Source organism: Poromitra crassiceps, assembly GCF_964638095.1.
Source record: "Poromitra crassiceps genome assembly, chromosome: 14".
NCBI lineage: Eukaryota > Metazoa > Chordata > Actinopteri > Beryciformes > Melamphaidae > Poromitra > Poromitra crassiceps.
This window is the reverse complement of record NC_139633.1, coordinates 7,382,116-7,403,652: the sequence shown is the minus strand read 5'-3', so window position 1 is coordinate 7,403,652 and position 21,537 is coordinate 7,382,116. Positions and strand designations below refer to the sequence as shown.

At 44.6% G+C, this 21,537-nt stretch overlaps 1 protein-coding gene across 1 annotated transcript in view; it reads right to left on the bottom strand.

Annotated features, from left to right (window-relative positions):
- Window positions 1-2,724: 2,724 nt before the first annotated feature.
- The window catches only part of LOC310788795 (NLR family CARD domain-containing protein 3-like), a gene marked incomplete at its 3' end in the record, with an annotated part of 32,747 nt that continues 13,934 nt past the window's right edge, over window positions 2,725-21,537 (bottom strand). The window contains exon 7 of the mRNA XM_083650369.1: window positions 2,725-3,269. Coding sequence (XP_083506495.1) covers window positions 2,725-3,269 — 545 coding nt within the window. The remainder of the gene's footprint in view (window positions 3,270-21,537) is intronic.

Here is a 21,537-nt window from a genome sequence, read left to right as displayed (position 1 = left end):
TGTATCACTTAGGCCGGGTGTCGAGTCATAGTCTATTTTTTTCCTTGATATGAAACAGTTAGAGATGAGGTGTAGAGGGTCTGCTGTGCTGTGGCAACATGTTGGAAGTCAACTGAAATCATTTGACTCCTCAAATCATCAAACTAACAGTTTTTAACACAACAATCAGCAAATGAATCAGGATGATTTCACCCACAACTGTACACACCCGAGCGCGCGCAGACGCACGCACACACACACACGCATGCACCCGCACGCACGCACCCACCCACCCACCCACACACACACACACACACACACACACACACAGTTTCGTATTAAATAATAGTGAACTAAGCAGAATGGGTCAGATTTGTTTAATGGCAGATGTTGATACTTATATGCACACTACACACTCATCTCTTCATGAGCTCATATCAACAAGATATGATTTGATTTGAGGAACATTGTAATCACATGTTAAGTCAAAGTTATTAAAAAGTAAAAGTTATATAAAAAGTATAGAATAAAATGTTTGAAACCAACACGATCAAACAATGTGAATTGAACCTTAAATTGTTGGAAACATGAGAGATGTTTAGTAGTTTGGTGACATGAATAAAATACAAACATAACAAAGGTCCAAAAGAAAGAGATTTTAACCTGTCAATCATCAACAACAGACTCTCAGGGGAACAATAACTCTGTGTGTGTGTGTGTGTGTGTGTGTGTGTGTGTGTGTGTGTGTGTGTGTGTGTGTGTGTGTGTATGAGGTCCTATCGACGTCACTATTCACTGACACATGCGCAGCAACGTGTGTGTGCCTGCATGACTTAACATAGTCGTTCTTGTCACGCGTGCACACGTACGCGCACTATGATGTGCGCAAACTACATCACGCGTAACGACAAGCTGCGTAGCACAGCTACTTACAGCGTGTACACGTGTGACCAGTGTTGGAGAAATTTCGCAACCGGAAGTGTATCTGCATCGTGCACAACACTGCGCGTACATGAACGCCTCGCGTAGTTCTCTTCTGTTTTATTCTATTTCTTTCTATGTTACATTTTCAGCCAGTAGATGGTGCCAGTGACCAAAATATTATCCACAATCCAATTTCCCCACAGTTTACAACATAAATCGCCCATTTATCTTCATAGTATATAGTGCCGCGCACTGATATGGTGGCGGGGGGAAGTTTGATGGTGTGGCACCACCGGATATAGAGATGTGTTAGACTGTTGCTGGTTCTGTAATAAACACAGAGCATAGCTCATTGGAGTTAAAACATAGTCTCGTGCATATTCCTACAAGTCATCATGTACAGCAGTCAGATGAAACTATAACAATATAAACAGAATTGAAACGTGTAATAATGGATATGAGTCGGTAAAAGAGTTTTTCATGCTGTCAGGACTGTACCAGTTGACAACTTGCTTCTACCATCCAGCCGCAAGGGGTCAGTTTAATCTAACTCGGCAATCCCAACACAACCTATTTATACTACAGCTGTTGGGTCTGCGTCTCTAACATGGTGTCATTCATTCACGAAATAAAATAAAATAAAACAACTAATAAAACAACTATAAAAACAGTTTTACAGACTCATGTATCCATTATTACACGTTTTAAATGCTGTTTATGAGGATTAATGGGCGATTTATGTTGTAAAATGTGGGCCCAAGGGATTGTGGGTAATCTTTGGTGCTGACCACAGAATAGTCTGCGAGCAATCTTGGGACAGTAACCTGCTAGCGACATGCTTGATCAACTGGTTGGTTTGGTCACTGGCACCATCTACTGGATGAAAATGTAACATAGAAAGAAATAGAATAAAACAGAAGAGAACTACGCGAGGCGTTCATGTACGCGCAGTGTTGTGCACGATGCAGATACACTTCCGGTTGCGTAACACTCAAACCTGCCAACGGGTGTGTGTGTGAACACGTAACGAAATTTCTCCAACACTGGTCACACGTGTACACGCTGTAAGTAGCTGTGCTACGCAGCTTGTTGTTACGCGTGATGTAGTTTGCGCACATCATAGTCCGCGTGCATGTGCCCGCGTGACAAAATTGTTCTATTATCTTCATGCGTGCGCTTACGCGCTCTGGCTGCCCACCCCGCGTACATCATTACGCGTACATTTACGCGTAATGATGTACGCGGGTTGTGCAGCCAGAGCGCGTAAACGCACGCATGAAGATAATAGAACCAATTTTGTTACGCGTTCACACACACACCAGTTCGCAGTTTTGAGTGTTACGCAACCGGAAGTGTATCTGCAGCGCGCACAACATGAACGCGTAATTTTACGCGTAAATGTACGCGTAATTTTACGCGTAAATGTACGCGGGTTGCGCAGTCAGAGCGCGTAAGCGCACGCATACACGCATGACCACTACAAGTCAATGGGGAAACTACATGACACGTCAAGCGTTGTGTGACACGTTCAGTCGTAGCTGCGCATGTTTATTGAGTCGTTTGGCACTTCAGATCCGGTCGCGTAGTATCAAAAACTGCGAACGCGTGTGTGTGTGAACGCGTAACGAAATTGACTATGCTACTCAGGTGTCAAAGCATGCGTTGTGTGACACGTTCAGTCGTAGCTGCGCATGTTTATTGAGACGTATGGACCTTCATAGTGTGTGTGTGTGCGCGTGCGTGCATGCGTGCGTGTGTGTGTGTGTGTGATCCTGTACAGAGTGTGTTTGGTCACAGTGTGTTTCTTTCTCACTCCTCTCCTCACAGAGACAGTGAGGCACCATCAGCCCACACTGAGGTACCATAAGACACATAGAACCCAGGGTACAGAGGTTCAGTGAAGGTGGAGTTGAACGTGTGGAGATGAATCAGTTTGTCAGAGGAAACTTTGTAGAAGGACAGAGAGCCAGCAGGCCAGTCAAGATACACTGCGACTCTGTTAGAGACAGAGGAGGAGGGGAGACGTATGACTGTGGGTCTGTTATTGTGCCGGGCAGTGTAACTGTTACCAGAGCAGACCAGACTCCAGGACTTTTTATTATATCCAAGCTGACAGTCATCACCCCCTCCTCTCCTGCTGATTCCTCTGTAAGCCACTCCTATACGAACCTCTCCTTTCCTCTCCACCTCCCAGTAACAGCGACCAGTCAGACCATCTCTACACAGCAGCTGATGCCAGTGGTCAAATCTCTCTGGGTGATCAGGATATGGCTGCCTCTCTCTCACCCTCGTCACCTTTCTGTTGTCTTTAGACAGGAGGAGGTATCTGTATGCTGTGTTTGGGTCCAGTCTGAGTTGACAGGCATCTGATGAGAGAACAAGTCTCAATACAGAAACTCTTTTGATTCTAATAAAGCTGTTTATTCTTTGTTGATTTATGAACACTTTGACCTTTAATTTCTTCACACTTTCATGGTGACACATTCTATCAGCCATCATCTTCATTCACAGCAGGACTGAACATTCTGCTGCTTCAAGTCCAAATCTACTTCAATCTGCCTTTTCTCAGGTTGATACCAGCACGAGTAGGACACACACACACACGCGCACGCACGCACGCACACACACACACACACAGACACACACACGCGCACACGCGCACACACACACACATGCGCACGCACGCACGCACGCACACACACACACACGCACACGCACACAAGCATGCACGCACACACGCACACAAGCACGCACACGCACAAACACACGCACGCGCGCACACACACACACACACACGCACGCACGCACGCACGCATGCACACACGCACACACACACACACATGCGCACGCACGCACGCACACACACACACGCACGGACGCACACACACACACACACACAAGCACGCACACACACACACACACACACACACACACAGACACCTCACCCCGCCCACACGCGTGATTTCTATTCGCACATAGGTTACGCAATAACCACGCCCTGTGCCCTCCTACGCAGCAATCAAGCGCCGGGATTGGCCAGGTGCCCATGCTGTAGAACAGCTGACTGGACTTGGGAAAAATGTAGAAAAAATTGTGGACTGGATTTTTTTATTGTATTTGATTTTTGAGATAAAATGTCTGCTTGTTGAAGCTTGGGACTAAAGCACCTGGGTTTTTTCATCTTTTAAAATAAAGATGTTTAAAAAACTATTGCTTGTTACATTTTCAGTGCTGTACCTTTTCTCTGGGTAAGAATTGAGCTTGAAATTAACGATATGATATATTATATTATGATATGAGCTATGAACGTGAACACAACACCGTTTATATTATTGCATGTTTTTGTAGATTGTGTACATTGTGTAGATTACAATTATTATGCTTATTATTATTACTATGCTAAGGAAGGTAGGTGACATAATTCATTTCAATGTCCGCTCTCAATGTCCGCTCTCGAAATCGCTGTCCGTTCTCAAGAGCTATTCAGTTGGTTCATGAAATCGCTGGGCTGCGTGCCCTCCAGTGTTTGTGGTGTGGGAGATTCCAGCTGTCAAAAGAACAAGACAAAAGACTTGCTCCTGGCCAATCCCGGCGCTTGACTGCTGCGTAGGCGGGCACAGGGCGTGGTTATTGCGTAACCTATGTGCGAATAGAAATCACGCCGCCCACACAGTGACACCTCACCCTCACACACACACACAGACACCTCTCACACACACACACACACACACACACACACACACACACACACACACACACAGACACCTTACTCCCCCACACACTCACACACCTCACCCCCCCACACACACACACCTTACACCCCCCCCCCCCCCCACACACACACACACACACACACACCTCACACGCCCCCACACACAGAGTCTCGGTATAGCGCTACCTACTGGCAGACACAGAAATCGGTTTATCTCGAGAACCGTTGATCCAATGGACTTCAAACTTGGGGAGTGTGCTCAGAGGGGACCTAATGGAGTGCAGTGACGAATTTCGTGCAATTTGGCATAGCGCCACCTACTGGCAAACACAAAAAGTGGTTTATCTCGAGAACCATTTGTTGGATCGACTTCAAACTCGGGGAGTGCGCTTAGGGGCACCAGACGGACTTCAGTGCCGAGTCTCATGCTATTCGGCATAGCACCACCTACTGGCAAACACAAAAAGTGCTTTATCTCGATAACCATTAGTCCGACTAACTTGGGCAATGCGCTTACGGGGACCTGATGGACTGCAGTGCTGAATTTTGTGCAATCGGCATAGCGCCACCTACTGGGAACACAAACATTTGTTTATCTCGAGAACCATTCGGCAGATGGACTTCACACTCGGGGAATGCGCTGAGGGCGACCTGGCGTATTTCAGTCCCGGATTTCATGCAATTCAACATAGTGCCACCTACCGATACCTTACACACACACACAACATAATACCAGCAAAATAGATTTGAAGGCTGCGTAGCGGCCTGATAATACCCTTAGACCTCAGGGTGTTAATATCCCTATCATATTCCTATAGGAGTTGACAATGTGTCTGTGACCTGAGGGTGTTAATATCCCTATAATATTCCTATAGATAGATAAGCCGTTTTCACACATGCGCTTTTTACCGGTAAATGAGCGGAAAGCGGTCTAATGCCTTCATGTGTGAAAGTTGTTTTCCGGTATAAGCGCGACCCCGTCATCGCGGACATTTCACCAGTTCCTAGGTTGTCAGGAGAGGGGTATGTCTGCTTCATGTGTCGGCGTGCTCCCCCCCCCCCCCCCCCCCCTCCCCTCTCTGCTCGCACTCTGGGCAGAGTCCTTCAGTCCAGCCCGACAGGGACACAGACAGCGAAAATGGCAGCGGCTTGAGTCTTGCAAGCTGCCCAACGCTTGTTGAGAAAGCAAATGCACGAAGCGAAATGTGGAAGTATTTTGCTTACGTTGCTGACAGCGAAGGCAAGCCCCCTGGACACATCAAACGAAGCCAGTCTGTAAAAAGTGCTTCAACGCGACGCAGGTGAACGGATAAACATCGAACCAGCCAGGCTATTTCTCTCCGACAGGGATCCCTACTTCTTCAAAGATTTCAGTTCAAAGACTGGTTAGCGAATGTGAAGGATACAACATACATGCCCTCTTAAGTCAAACGAGTGTGATTTATTGTGTGACAAGCAAACTTATTTCACCATCGGAGTTTTGCCGACCCCCAAAATAAGGAGGATTCCCCATCCAAGTGCACACGTCACTCCCCACCCACTCTGCAGTGCCCCCCCCCCCCCCCCCCTCAAATACAGGCAATTTCGCTGATATATTCACACATGTGAGCCCTCAGGTGTGAAGGGAAATTCCGGGAAATGGCCGATATTGATTTACAGGCAATGTTCCTGTAAGCATGTGTGAAAACGGCTATAGATAGATAGATAGATGAATACTTTATTAATCCCGAGGGAAATTCTGTTGTACAGCAGCTTCCAGTTGCACATAACAAAGTACAGATGAAGGATAAAAAGCATGTTAAAATACTAAAAAAGAAGAGGCAATAAAAAGATAAACAAGATCAAAAAGATAGAGCCAGTCCTGGCAGGGACATGGAAATAAGAGAGGTAAACAAGTGCCTGTGCCTGTGCAGTGTGCAAACATATGCATAGAGAAAGTGCCTGCAGTACATAAATACTAAAGTTTTAAGTCTCAAGTCTCCAGGTTGCTGGGGCCCCGCCTGCTGCAAGTTGCTGGGGCCACGCCCCCTGCAGGTTGCTGGGGCCACGCCTCCACACCCCCTGCACAATGGGGAGGCATTGTACAGCCTGATGGCCCCTGGAACAATAGTGTTCTTGGTACGATCTTTCTTGCAGCTAAGAGAGATCAGCCTGTGACTGAAGGTGCTTCTCTGGCTGTCCAGAGTGCTGTAGAGATCAGCCTGCGACTGAAGGTACTTCTCTGGCTGTCCAGAGTGCTGTAGAGAGGGTAGGAAGAGTTATCCATGATGGAAAGCAGCTTGGCCAAGGACCTTCTCTCCACTAGAGTTGTAAGGGAGTCCAGCTCCATACCGACCACGGAGCCAGCCTTCCTAACCAGCTTGTCCAGCCGCCTTGCATCCCTCTGTTTAATGCTGCCTCCCCAGCACACCACAGCATAGAAGAAGACGCTGGCCACCACGGACTGGTAAAACATCTGCAGCATTTTACTGCAGACATTGAAGGACCTGAGCCTCCGTAAGAAGTAGAGCCAGCTCTGGCCCTTCTTATAGAGTGCGTCAGTGTTCAGTGACCAGTCCAGTTTGTCATCCAGGTGTACTCCGAGGTACTTGTAAGAGCGAACCACCTCCATATCCACCCCCTCAATGGAGACCGGCCACACCGGAGTCCCGTGCTTCCCAAAATCCACCACCATCTCCTTGGTCTTGGAGGTGTTCAGTTGGAGGTGGTTCCTCTTAAGGCTGCTTTATGCTTACCATGCCGTGAAGGGCGCGGGGGTGGAGCGAGGGCCGGGCGCGTCAAATTACGTAAATTTGTTGGCCGTGGTTATTCGCTACCTCCGTAGGGCGCTCACCGTGTGCCTGATTTTTTTTCTCACAGCGCGACCAATGCACGGCTTCTCTCCAAACATGGCCACTGAGCCCTGAACACTGAGCTGTGTTTTCCCCACATTTCTTGACCCATGTGGTAGGCTATAAACTTTGATTTGCAACTGTTCATTTTTAGTCATTTCACCAAGTAAATGTGTTGTGTTGAGAGCATGATTTGAGAGAGATTAAAAGCAGCACAGAGTAGGCAATCAGGGCTGAGAACTAAAACGGCTTTCAGTAAAAACAAGTTTGGTGATTTCATTCATGTGCTGATGTACGGTCGTTTGAGAGTGAAAGCGCACTCAGTACTGCACATAATAGCGTTTCATTGCGACTTTTCACGGGCTGTTCTCACTATTACCATTGTACAATACATGCTGATCACTTGGCTGATCACTTCTGAGTATAAAAGCATCTGCCCCAGTGCGAGGTCCGCACGGTGACTCCCGGAGACTCGCGGAGCTCCACCCCCACGGAGCTTGCTCGAGTATAATGAGCCCTTTACACCAACCGACAAAGTCCTCGACCAGGCCCCTGTACTCCTCCTCCTGCCCCCCCCTGATACACCCCACAATGGCAGTGTCATCCGAGTATTTCTGTATGTGGCATGACTCGGAGTTGTGCTGAAAGTCTACAGTGTAAATTGGGAACAGGACAGGAGCGAGAACAGTCCCCTGTGGGGCCCCCGTACTACTCACCACCGTCTCGGAGACACAGTCCCGCAGTCTTACGTACTGTGGTCTTCCGGTTAGGTAGTCAGTAATCCAGGTTACCAGGGGGGGGCGTCGACCTGCACCTCTTCCAGCTTGTCTCTCATTAGGCGGGGCTGGCAGGGGTTGACAGTTTATCAGTGGCCTCAGGGTGTTAATATCCCTATAATATTCCTATAGGGTTTAACAGTGTATCAGTGACCTGAGGGTGTGAATATCCCTATAATATTCCTATAGGGTTTGACAGTGTATCAGTGACCTGAGGGTGTGAATATCCCTATAATATTCCTATAGGGTTTGTGTATCAGTGACCTGAGGGTGTTAATATCCCTATAATATTCCTATCCACCTTATTTTTGAATGCCCCACTGTAAAAAATAATTGTGGGAACAAGGTCCGGTTTAACGTGACTCATTGTTGCAGCTTGCCATTTCCTTTGTTAACAACTAACCAACGCTGCGGGTCCGTATGGAAACAGTGTTACTCCAAATGGTTAGAAGTTAAATCAATTTGGTCATTCAGTGGCGTTTTACTGCCATGTAAAGTAACTATTACGCTAGCATTAGCTACAGTAGCCGACTACCCACAATGCATTACGTTATCCCAAGTTAAAAGAGTGTAAAAATTACACCGGAAGCGGAAGAAGCACCCATCAGGCATCATGGCAGCTAGAAATAAGGTGGATAGGGGTTGAGAGTTTATCAGTGGCCTCAGGGTGTTAATATCCCTATAATATTCCTATAGGGGTTGACAGTGTGTCTGTGACCTGAGGGTGTTAATATCCCTATAATATTCCTATAGGGGTTGACAGTGTGTCTGTGACGGTGTTAATATCCCTATAATATTCCTATAGGGGTTGACAGTGTATCAGTGGCCTCAGGGTGTTAATATCCCTATAATATTCCTATCCACCTTATTTTTGGCGGCCATTTTTGCCTGATCTGCTGATGGGTGCTTCTTCCGGTGTGATCCTCCCAGCCTTGTTGCTGACAGCTTGACACTCGTCTGGGCGAACGGAGCAAATCACTAATCAGGTCCAGCTGGGCAAAAATCTCGTCGATAAATATCCCTTTAAGAGCGCAGTGCATTCATGGGTAATCGCCTGCTGTGGCCAATATTAACCATTTCGAGTAACACTGTTTCCATACGGATCACCGGCGTTAGTTTGTTGTTTATAAAGTGGCTATATTCATAACGTTTTCTATCTCAGATACGTTATTTCGATTCGCACATAGGTTACGCCAAACCCCACATAGGTTACGCCTCGAATCCCACATAAGTTACGCTAAAACGCACATACTTTACGCCTCGAATCCCACATAGGTTACGCTAAAACCACCACCGCAAAGCGTGTGGGTTTCAGGAGGAAACAGACTCGAGCCACTAACGTCATCTTAAGAGCACAATATTCCTGGAATGCAAGTTTAACTAAACAGTTACATGTCCTCTGCATTCTACATAAAATTTAGATATTACGGGTTGTTTTATTTTGTATGTTACATACTTATTGACCAAGTTATGTTCAATTCAGCCAGGGTACAAGAGACTGAGTGTAGGCAGCCATCTTTTCAAATCAAGTAGAATACATTAGGAAATGGCAAGCTGCAGCAATAGTCTCGTTAAACCGGACCTTGTACGCACAATTATTTTTTACAGTGGGGCATTCAAAAATAAGGTGGATAGGAGTTGACAGTGTATCAGTGGCCTCAGGGTGTTAATATCCCTATAATATTCCTATAGGGGTTGACAGTGTGTCTGTGACCTGAGGGTGTTAATATCCCTATAATATTCCTATAGGGGTTGACAGTGTGTCTGTCACGGTGTTAATATCCCTATAATATTCCTATAGGGGTTGACAGTGTGTCTGTCACGGTGTTAATATCCCTATAATATTCCTATAGGAGTTGACAGTGTATCAGTGGCCTCAGGGTGTTAATATCCCTATAATATTCCTATAGGGGTTGACAGTGTGTCTGTGACCTGAGGGTGTTAATATCCCTATAATATTCCTATCCACCTTATTTTTGAATGCCCCACTGTAAAAAAGAATCGTGGGTACAAGGTCCGGTTTAACGTGACTCATTGTTGCCGCTTGCCATTTCCTTTGTTATACTCTGGCTGCAGACCCGAATTATAAACCGGAAGCTGGAGTCCGTTATAAAAGTTATAAATATAGTCACGTTATAAACAACTAACCAACGCTGGAGGTCCGTATGGAAACTCGAAATGTGTGTTACTCGAAATGGTTAAACGTTAAATCAATTTGGTGGCGTTTTACTGCCATGTAACATAGCTAGCTAGCCGCTAACATTAGCCACAGTTAGTAGCCGACTACCCACAATGCATTACGTTATCCCAGCACCCGAACGACACGGCTGTAGAGCAGAATGGCTCTGCTGTAAAAGGGTAAAATCCTCATAGACGTTTTTTTTGTCAGGGGCTGGGGGGTTATCTAAATTGGTTACACCGGAAATACAACCCATACTTAACGTAAGGCAAAATGGCCGCCAAAAATAAGGTGGATAGGGGTTGACAGTGTGTCTGTGACCTGAGGGTGTTAATATCCCTATAATATTCCTATCCACCTTATTTTTGGCAGCCATTTTTGCCTGATCTGCTGATGTGTGCTTCTTCCGGTGTGATCCATCATCCTCCCAGCCTTGTTGCTGACAGCTTGACACCCGTCTGGGCGAACAGAGCAAATCACTAATCAGGTCCAGCTTGGCAAAAATCTCGTCGATAAATATCCCTTTAAGAGCGCAGTGCATTCATGGGTAATCGCCTGCTGTGGCTAATATTAGCCGCTAGTTAGTTATGTTACATGGCAGTAAAACGCCACTGAATGACCAAATTGATATAACTTTTAACCATTTCGAGTAACACTGTTTCTATACGGATCACCAGCGTTAGTTTGTTGTTTATAACGTGGCTATATTCATAACGTTTTATATCTCGGATGCGTTATTTCGAATCCCACATAGGTTACGCCAAACCCCACATAGGTTACGCCTCGAATCCCACATAGGTTACGCTAAAACCCACATAGGTTACGCCTCGAATCCCACATAGGTTACGCTAAAACCACCACCGCAAAGCGTGTGGGTTTCAGGACGAAACAGTCTCGAGCCACTATCGTCATCTTTAGAGCACAATATTCCTGGAATGCAAGTTTAACTAAACAGTTACATGTCCTCTGCATTCTACATAAAATTAAGATATTACGGGTTGTTTTATTTGGTATGTTACATACTTATTGGCCAAGTTATGTTCAATTCAGCCAGGGTACAAGGGACTGAGTGTAGGCACTACCATCTTTTCAAATCAAGTAGAATACCATTTAGGAAATGGCAAGCTGCAACAATAAGTCATGTTAAACCGGACCTTGTACGCACAATTATTTTTTACAGTGGGGCATTCAAAAATAAGGTGGATAGGGGTTGACAGTGTGTCTGTGGTGCTTAAAGCCCCATTCAGCAACCTTTCCAAGTTTTGCTTTTGGGGAAACTGCGCCCTCTAGGTGCAATAGTATCGGTATCGACGCAGGCACAAAATGCTTAGTGCCAGGAGAGGCCTTTAGAGGGCGGTGTGGGACCAATAGAGGTGACATTCTCCCTCTACACTGGACCATCTTCAATGACTAAAAAGCTGTTAATTTAAGGTGAAAAAGTTACTGATGGGGGTTTTAAAGCTCCCCTCTTGTCAGTTTCTCCTACCTGTTTCACCGTTTATGTTCTATGAAAACGTACATGTGCACGCGCTGTAACAAAGAGCTTACATTGATAAGAACCAAAGCCTAATAGTTTGTGTCTTCTTGTCTATCTTGTCTATCTTGTCTTCAGTAAACTCTTTGTCTGCAATACAATGGAAGTGAGCGGCCATACTGTTTCTGGTCATATCTCAGTGAAAAACATTATTTGAGAAGCCAAAACTTTGCTTATTGTCAACAAACCGGCCAACAGATATGAAAGCTGATGGGCTTTATGGAAAGAGCGTGACTCAAACCGGTTAAAAGTTATTATCGCACCATCTTGAGCCTGGTGTTATTAATTAATACACAGGACAAGATGTTACTATCCCTTGTGCCAAAATCCGAGGAAAAACACATTTAGAAGCCCAATCCAGAATAAAACAAGCTAACAGGCTAACAAACTAATAAACAAGACACAAATCACCAGTTACATACCCTATAGCCAACAGCAGTATGAAGCATGTCATTGGGGTTTTCAAGTGGGCACCTTCCTTCACCGATGTTTTGTTAAGTTAGGCCCACGACACCTCAAGAAGGCTTAACGGTGTAATCCAGCGTCCTGGAAACACCCCCCTCCATGCTACCACCGCACAACCTCACTATCTAAGCCTAGCTATCCAGGTCGGTTCGGTATGACATTTCTAACTACACCACCACTGTCAATGATTCAGCCCTGTTGATGCGGACCGTCAATCATGACCAACAACAAACAATCAATCTTACCTTAGCGAGCTCCCCAGCTAGCATGTTTCCTCCTTAGCCACAGCCATTCACTTGCTCGTTCTGCTGCCTGAGACATGTTGCTAACCGCAAGTTTCAGGCTCCGTCCCCGAATGCCCAACTCAGTTAGTAGGGCAATAACGGACTTTGCCACAAAACCACGGCAGCCCACCTCTACAGGCCGCACTCGAGCCCTCCAACCTCGCTGCTCTGCCTCTGCTGCCATTTCAGCATACCTAGCTTTCTTGCGCTCATAAGCCTCCTCAACTCGATCTTCCCACGGGACTGTGAGTTCGATAAAATAAACTATCTTCTCTACCTCAGACCACAGTAACAAGTCCGGACGTAGCCGGGTGCTAACTATATATGCTGGGATGACTAGCTGTTCATTCATGTCAACCCTCATTTCCCAGGCTCCACCTACACTTAGCTGCCCTAACTTGTACCTGACCTTAATTGGTCTAATCCTTTCTCCCTCACGTACAAATTTGATCTGTCTAGTCTCTTTGCTAGCAACTAGAGAATTTACTTCTAGCCGCTTTTCCTCAACTGCAGCTGCCAAACATTTCAACACCTGGTTGTGACGCCAGGTGTATCGCCCCTGGGAGAGACTGACCTTACACCCTGACAGTATATGTGTTGGAGAAAAATATAAGTTCCATGCCATTTCCTAATCAATATTTCCTAATCAATAAGCTATAAGCTATAATTGCATACACATAATTAATGCTATAAGTGATGACATGACATACACATTATGACATGACATCTGACATATAGATTCACCCATGACATCTCACAAATGCATATTTGCACTATGCAGAGACACATAACTAGCTTATCAAGCAGGAGATTTCTCCCCTTTGCTCTGGCCTTCAGAAACTCAGCATGACAATGGCCATGAGACAGGAACACTTGCTGATACAGACAGGCTCCAAGTCAAGTCATCACCCCATCACCCCCTCCTCTCTGCTCCTCCCTCCTTTTACAGTATAAAGCGTATGTCAAATTGTGACATCGCGGCTGAATATTTGACTCTGTACACCGATACATGTGTACATTGAGATTCATGCCCTCTGTCAATATATGCATATTGCAGAGAATGTAAGCTATTAAATATACTTTTATGGTAAATCTTCCTGGACTCATTGGTTTCAATTTATTTGGTATTAGATAAGCTGTGATATACATTTACATATACATTTAAGCGGATGTATAGAATTCTACTCTCTATCAATTGGCGTCACGAACAGGATATCTACGAGAGCGGGTAAGTCTGAATTAATTTCATAATTCATTACTGAGCTGTCGTCTGATATTTAAAAGAATCTGAAATGTTTGCATGTTGTGGGTGTGTCAAAATGACATTGTATATAACTGTAAATATGTATGGTTGATATATTAACCTAAGTTAGTATTTTGTGGGCTTCTTGAGACAAAGGGGGGACGCCCCAATGTAAATAATACAGATGACCTCAGGACCATTACAAACTCTCTTGACCGGCTGTATTTTGCAGTGACCAGGATGGTCCAGTGTTAAGCTGCACAGCAAGAGAGCCTGAGAAGCGTTATCACATATTGCCTAAAAAGGCCATAAGGCTGCATTAGCAGCGACTATTATAGTCCAGTGGGAAACTGCGGTGATTCTAGGCATATGCTTGATACGGTCTTTAAGAACCACACGACATACTAAATAAAACCAAAAGATCTCCCCATAACATACCACTCACTCGAGGGGTGTGTGTAGCCCCGATGTTTTTGAAATACCTACAATGTGTAACAAGCATGTAACAAACAAACAAACAAAAATAAGCAGCTGTTTCACTGTAAAACAAAACAATTTCTTAAGAAGCCTATTTTAAAGGAGTTGAACAGGAAGTTTGCAAAAAGTGTATTTTAGCCAATCCCAAAATACAGAATCAATTGTCCATCGAACAAATTGATCTGTCACCAAATTTGTAAATTCCAGATACCCCACACACGGACGGAACTGGTCAACAGGAGAACAACCGTCCCTCTGTCACCAGAGACCCCACATCGACTAAAAGGTAAAGTGTTGAAAATTACTTTACACACACGGACACTATCAGAGATCACAAGTAAGTGATAAACAAAATACGTAGTTCTCTCTCTTAGTTCTCTCTCTCTCTAAAATACAGGTTTATTACTTTAGGTCAGTTTACTTCCAGAGTTTTGCCTTCACCTGAGAGGTCAGTTTACCTCCAGAGTTTTGAGTTCACCTGAGATGTGTGTTTTACCTCCAGAGTTTTGAGTTCACCTGAGATGTGTGTTTTACCTCCAGAGTTTTGAGTTGACCTGAGATGTGTGTTTACCTCCAGAGTTTTGAGTTCACCTGAGATGTGTGTTTTACCTCCAGAGTTTTGAGTTGACCTGAGATGTGTGTTTACCTCCAGAGTTTTTCCTGAGAGGTCAGTTTACCTAATCAGTGATTTGCTTTCTGCCAAAGAGAGAGAGAGAGAGAGAGAGAGAGACGTAACAGAATTGATCAAAACAACGGCTCACCGAGTCGTGTGTAAACTAAAACAAATACTGTAGATAAGCCTAGGCCTGCTCAGTTGTCTTTTCATACTGTAAGGAAGCCATCTGGTTCTGCTCTCTGAAAAAGCTATCATAATGGACGCTGAAGGGCCTTGTAGAAGGCCAGAGTGTGAAGGAGCCAGAGAGACAATTAGACAGCTTGGGATTGTTATCAAACAATATGAGCAGATGCTTGGGCCCCCACAATTAGCCACAGCGCCAAACGAAATAACTATTGCTGTGATTTTCCCCAATGTAAACACCATGGAAAAAGCACCTCAAAAGCACACACCTAGCAGCACCGACGTATGTCATGCGTGCGGTAAGTTAGGACATTGGGCGAACAGGTGTCGTAGCAGACGTAAAAATCGTGGCCTGCCAGAAACACTCAATAAGCCTGTGATTTCCCCCAATACAAACATAACGGGGGGTGCATATCAAAAGCCCTCACCTAGCACGGACAAATGTCATATTTGTGGTAAGCTCGGACACTGGGCCACTAGATGTCGGAATAAGAAAAAACGGGAGCAGCCAGTGGACAAACAGCCATCTGTTGATTCAATTGGCTCAAGTAGCAACACGGTGGTCATTCTCCCCTATACTGTAGCTGGCCCAATGTGATAGCAGACTGAAATAATTTGTTTATGTTCCTTGGAACAGTCAGTCTTCCAACAAGGTTAAACTTAGCCAGAAACAATTGGATCCCCAAAACCTTTGAGCAAACAGTGAGCCAGCCACCGCATTTTTCTAGGTCAGAGAGATAAGCCCTGTATCACAGGTTCAAACCCCACAGTATTACACATTATGAAATTGAATGTCGAAACAAGCCCCAGGTTCAAACCCCACAGTATGTGATTGAATGAAATGTTTTTTGTTATGAATCAATAGAGTGAAGTAAGCTCTGCATTATTTAAAGTGCAGTAAGCAAATTTGAAAATCAATTAGAGTAAATAGACTGTTGATTATTATTTTGAAAATAAATCATAATAGAATGTGTTGTGAAGGGTGAAGACTTCCTGTGTACGATAATCTGAATCTGAAGTATTTTCTTAAACAGAAAAATGCACATTTATCAACCACCAATTGGGTGGATGAGAAATAAAATTAAGTGGGCAAACCAACATTTAACTTTTGGTTTGATATACACATAAGCAAAATTTACACTTAAGTACGGTGAGATGTTTTCAAAAGTATCTATAGATAAGCCAATGGCCTCTGAGGACGAGATTACACTTGAGTTTGCGTTTAGAGTATTGTTGTTTTGCCTCAGTCTGGGGACTGACCCACCCCAATAAGCTAGCTCTTAAAGCAGTTTTTTTTGGGAATTCATCCAGCCCACTCAAGACAAGTCCACGAAATCTGTAAACTTGAAAGGCAGACTCAAGGAGCCATCTTGTTTATGAGGTTCATTGCAAACAAATTATAAAATAAACAATTGAATATGTACTCACAGAGTATCTCAAAACATTATCTGCCGTATGTACGTACTTGTTGTACTAATAACTTGTAATTAAGTTATTTTGTCTAAAATACAGGCACATTGTGAAATCTAATGTTTATAGTTACAGGTTGTACGTCACAGAAAACCTTCAACACCAGCACAAATCTGTACTTTGAGTACTGTGCTCCCTAGCCTAGTAAACTACTAGAGAGAGTACGTTTAACTGTGCTCACTAGAGTAAAGAAGATTCTTTCTATTTTCAATATTAAATAAAATTAAGTGTTTTAAAGTATCATTTTAAGAATAATCAGTTATATGATACTGTGATTATGTTTTAATGAATATGATTAATCAATGTTATGAATGTTTTGCATTTTAGAAAGTTTCAGTTCCTATTCCAAAACAAACCAATATTAAAACTAGAAATAGAATAAAATAGTTCTAAAAAGAAATTAAACCACTGCATGGAGATGGGCTATTAAATAGTTTTTAATAACAACAATTACAACAACAGCACCAGGAACAAACAAATAAATACATTCTAGAGTCATCACATGAATGATGAGAAATATTGTTGTTGTTGTGAATACTTTGAAAATATTTTACTTAAAGACATGATTCCTTTTACAGGAAGGTTTGAATAAAGTGAAGCTGGAAAGATTATATATATACATACTGTATGTAAGAAGCTTCTTTTACAAAAGGAAAAGATTTAAGTGTGATTTGGAACACACTGAATATTAAGTTCAATGCATTATATTATTATTAATTAGACTGTTTGCATTGAACCATATAGAGTTAACATTAAGGCCCACTCCTATATTATTATAGCCGCAGTGGTGATGTAATTTTGTCATTATATCCCTAAAATTTGTTTTTCTCTTCCCAATAGATAATGGAGATGCTGTGATATGAGCTGAGACTGCGCTGGACTGCATATTGATCAAAAATTCTGTGTTCTTTCAAGTGTTTAATGTTTCCTATGTTTTCAAACCCCCCCTGCCCAGCCCTGGCCCACAATTAAGTATAGATACAAGCATTATATTGAATAGTGAACTTAAATTTTGTAATTATTATTGTTATTGATGAACATAACAATTGGGTGGATTGTTGGAGAAAAATATAAGTTCCATGCCATTTCCTAATCAATATTTCCTAATCAATAAGCTATAAGCTATAATTGCATACACATAATTAATGCTATAAGTGATGACATGACATACACATTATGACATGACATCTGACATATAGATTCACCCATGACATCTCACAAATGCATATTTGCACTATGCAGAGACACATAACTAGCTTATCAAGCAGGAGATTTCTCCCCTTTGCTCTGGCCTTCAGAAACTCAGCATGACAATGGCCATGAGACAGGAACACTTGCTGATACAGACAGGCTCCAAGTCAAGTCATCACCCCATCACCCCCTCCTCTCTGCTCCTCCCTCCTTTTACAGTATAAAGCGTATGTCAAATTGTGACATCGCGGCTGAATATTTGACTCTGTACACCGATACATGTGTACATTGAGATTCATGCCCTCTGTCAATATATGCATATTGCAGAGAATGTAAGCTATTAAATATACTTTTATGGTAAATCTTCCTGGACTCATTGGTTTCAATTTATTTGGTATTAGATAAGCTGTGATATACATTTACATATACATTTAAGCGGATGTATAGAATTCTACTCTCTATCAATATGCCTCAGTGTACATACACTAGAACACAACGGGCAGCCACCATCCTCGCCCAACCACTGATTTAAGTTCAGGGGAGATGGCAGCACATCATAAGTAGCCCCTAGAATAAATCTAATTCTGCTGGCCTCCATGCTCCACAACTCTCTCCACTTCAACTTTCTCTTCTCTACACTCTCCCAGTTCACCCACTGTCCTTGCTTTGCCTGCGACACTGCCTTAGTACATCTTACTGCCTCCTCTTGCCTATGTACTTCTTCAACTACCATCTTCCTCTTTTCTATTACTGATGCCTTGTTCCACACAGGTTTCCCTATGCACGACCCTAAGCCTCCACGCCCATGCTGCACCTGACCTATGATATCCCTGTGTCTAAGAGCTGACTGTGCTTGCTGTACTGCCTCCTTTGGGTTCCACTTCCTCCCTGTTTTAACTGTGGGCGCTACACTCCTAACCACTGGATCCTTTGACTGAGTCAGAGTCATTTCCAGTCTAACCTTAGCACACTTGAACTCCTCTGTCAGGCTAGATAATGGCAATTCCAATATAATGGCCTTTCCCATATAAGGCTACACTGTTTAGGCAGCGTGGGACTCCGAGCCATTTTCTAATGAATAAGTTAATCATCCTTTCTAGCTTTTCTACCTTTGAAAGGGAAACCTCATACACTGTCAGTGGCCACATCAACCGCGGCAACAATCCAAACTGCAAACACCACAACTTTAACTTTCCTGGGAGCCCTGACTTGTCTATACTTAAAATACTGAATAATGAACTTAAGCCTCTTTTACACAGAGAGCCTGGAATATAATATGTGTAAAGAGGATCCACCATTAGGCTTCCTCTGCCCTTTGATACAGAACGAAGCAGCCCGGCCATATTTCTGCCCCGCAGTGCTTTTAGACAACGTGACTAGCATTTCAGCATGACGTTCTATCGTTGCCATGGAGATGTGAACTAACTAGCCTATATTATATACCTGCTGCTGAGGGGAATAAACATATTGTGGGTGATCAGAGTGAATATCCTCACCTATGACTTACAGAGGGATTTATCAGATGCACACAAACAAGAAGAAAGAAAAAAAACATTTGCAAGCTGCTGCGGGCATATTGAGAGAATAACAGCGATAGGTCCTCTGACAGATCAGGTCTTAAAGAGCATGGGGCAGGTTAGAGACCCCAATCAGTCAATGTGTAGGTGAATTATGGAGGAACTCGATTTTCACATTAACACATTGAGTGCCAGCGACGCCATATGGCGTCATTAGAAATTTACCGTAGGCTGCCAGCGACGCCAAATGGCGTCAGTAACTCGAAATTGTTTTTTTGACGGGGGGGTGTCGATCTATGCCTCTTACATCGCCTCTTACAATATGATAGCTATTGAATGTGTCTAACCTATTTTACAGAACCCTTAGGTGGCGACAGCGCACTCCAGATGAGAGAAAGTGGAGTAAAACCATAGAGTAAAACACACAGAAGAAGTCGTTTGGGAAGAGGAAATCGCATCGCATCCGTCCGTATGCAGCTGCTTCATTGAAGCATAACGTAGCTGTGCCCCTGCAGCAGCCAATCTGCTGTCACAATTGAGCACCTCGTGTCCGCTGCATTCGCTGCATTCGCATGATCAGCCGTGGAGTTCTCAACTGGAAGCATGGTGACATACACGCGGGTGTAAAAAAGCTGGACTAGCGGACTTTTCACTGCTGAGAGCACACGCAGAGCAAACGCACTCACAGCAGAGCAGAGCAGAGAGATACTCCTCCCACAACGGGGGGGGGGGGGAGGAGGAGGGGGGGAGGTGGGGCACGCAGGACACTACAGCATACAACAGACCCAAGCAGCTGCAGCATTACATGAGAAAATATTATCAATGAGTCAATGATGTGCTTGAAATGCTTCCTTTCACAAAATGGGCATTATCTCAGCTCGTAGAAAAAAAGGGCTGTTTTTGGTCTAATCAAGCTATCTTCTCCGGCTCATAACTAAAGAACGGAAAATGGGATCAATAAACTTTTTTTTGCAGGTGATAGAAGAGAGTCTCATCGTTATTTGTGCGTGTTCAGTGTTTACATAGTAATTATTAAAGAAATTATATGACTGTTTTAAAATGCATTGCGGCCTATGTGGCACAGTACAGCACCTTTTGCCCAAGGGCCGTGGCACTCAAAGTGTTAAGACACTTACATATACACTACAGTGACTTCTGGGGTCGTTTTACTTTTTTAACTTTTATTTTGACATCTTGGATCCCAAAACTCCGACGTCACAGTGGGGAGTCGCCAGGCATGACCGTCTGTCCCTCTGTCTGTCCCTCTGTCTGTCGTCACTTAGGTCAGGGCTGTCAGTCACACACTATGGATGCTAACGCCGGTTTTCAGGAGGAAGAGGAGGTAGCAAATGTTTATGCACATGCATACGATGGCCTCAGCCTAATTTTGACAGTGAAAGAGAGCAGGAACAGCCCAGCTACGAAACAACGGACCGCGGAGAGAGTTGAGAAAGCAAGCGAGGCGAGCGGAGGCGGGCCGAGGTGCGGACTGTAATTCGATACACACACACGCACGCACGCACACACACACACACACACACACACACACACACACACACACACACATACACACACACACACACGCGCGCGCAAAAGTGACGTATGTGTCCAGCCATCTGGCCGAGTTAGAGCCGAAGTCCCGAACACAGTGAGAAAACCTCCCGAAGCTGCTGCTGCAGCGGGGTGCATATTGTCCGGCCAGCCGACCGAGAGGCATGCGAGCCGGGCACAGTTGGGGTGTGTGAGGTGGCTGGCTGTGGAGGTGGCGGTTTCTCCTCCTCCTTCTTTCTCCCGCACAGCAGAGCAGACCCCAGGCTGCACACAGCCCGGCGCGGCGCAGAGCAGAGCAGAGCAGAGCAGAGCAGAGCAGAGCAGCGGTGCTGTGCTGTTTGGGGAGGAAGGAGCCGCAGCCTCCCCCTCCCTCGAGTGAAGAGAGCGTATCACACAGCGCAGAGACACACACACACACACACACACACACACACACACACACACACACACCGAGAGAGCGAGAGAGAGAGAGAGAGAGAGAGAGAGAGAGAGAGAGAGAGAGAGAGATAGAGCGTGTCACAGCGCAGACAAGCACAGTGGGAGGGGAGAGGGAGACACGCACGCGGGAGCCACTCCCCACTGTGACGTAGCAGGCTTTTTCTTGT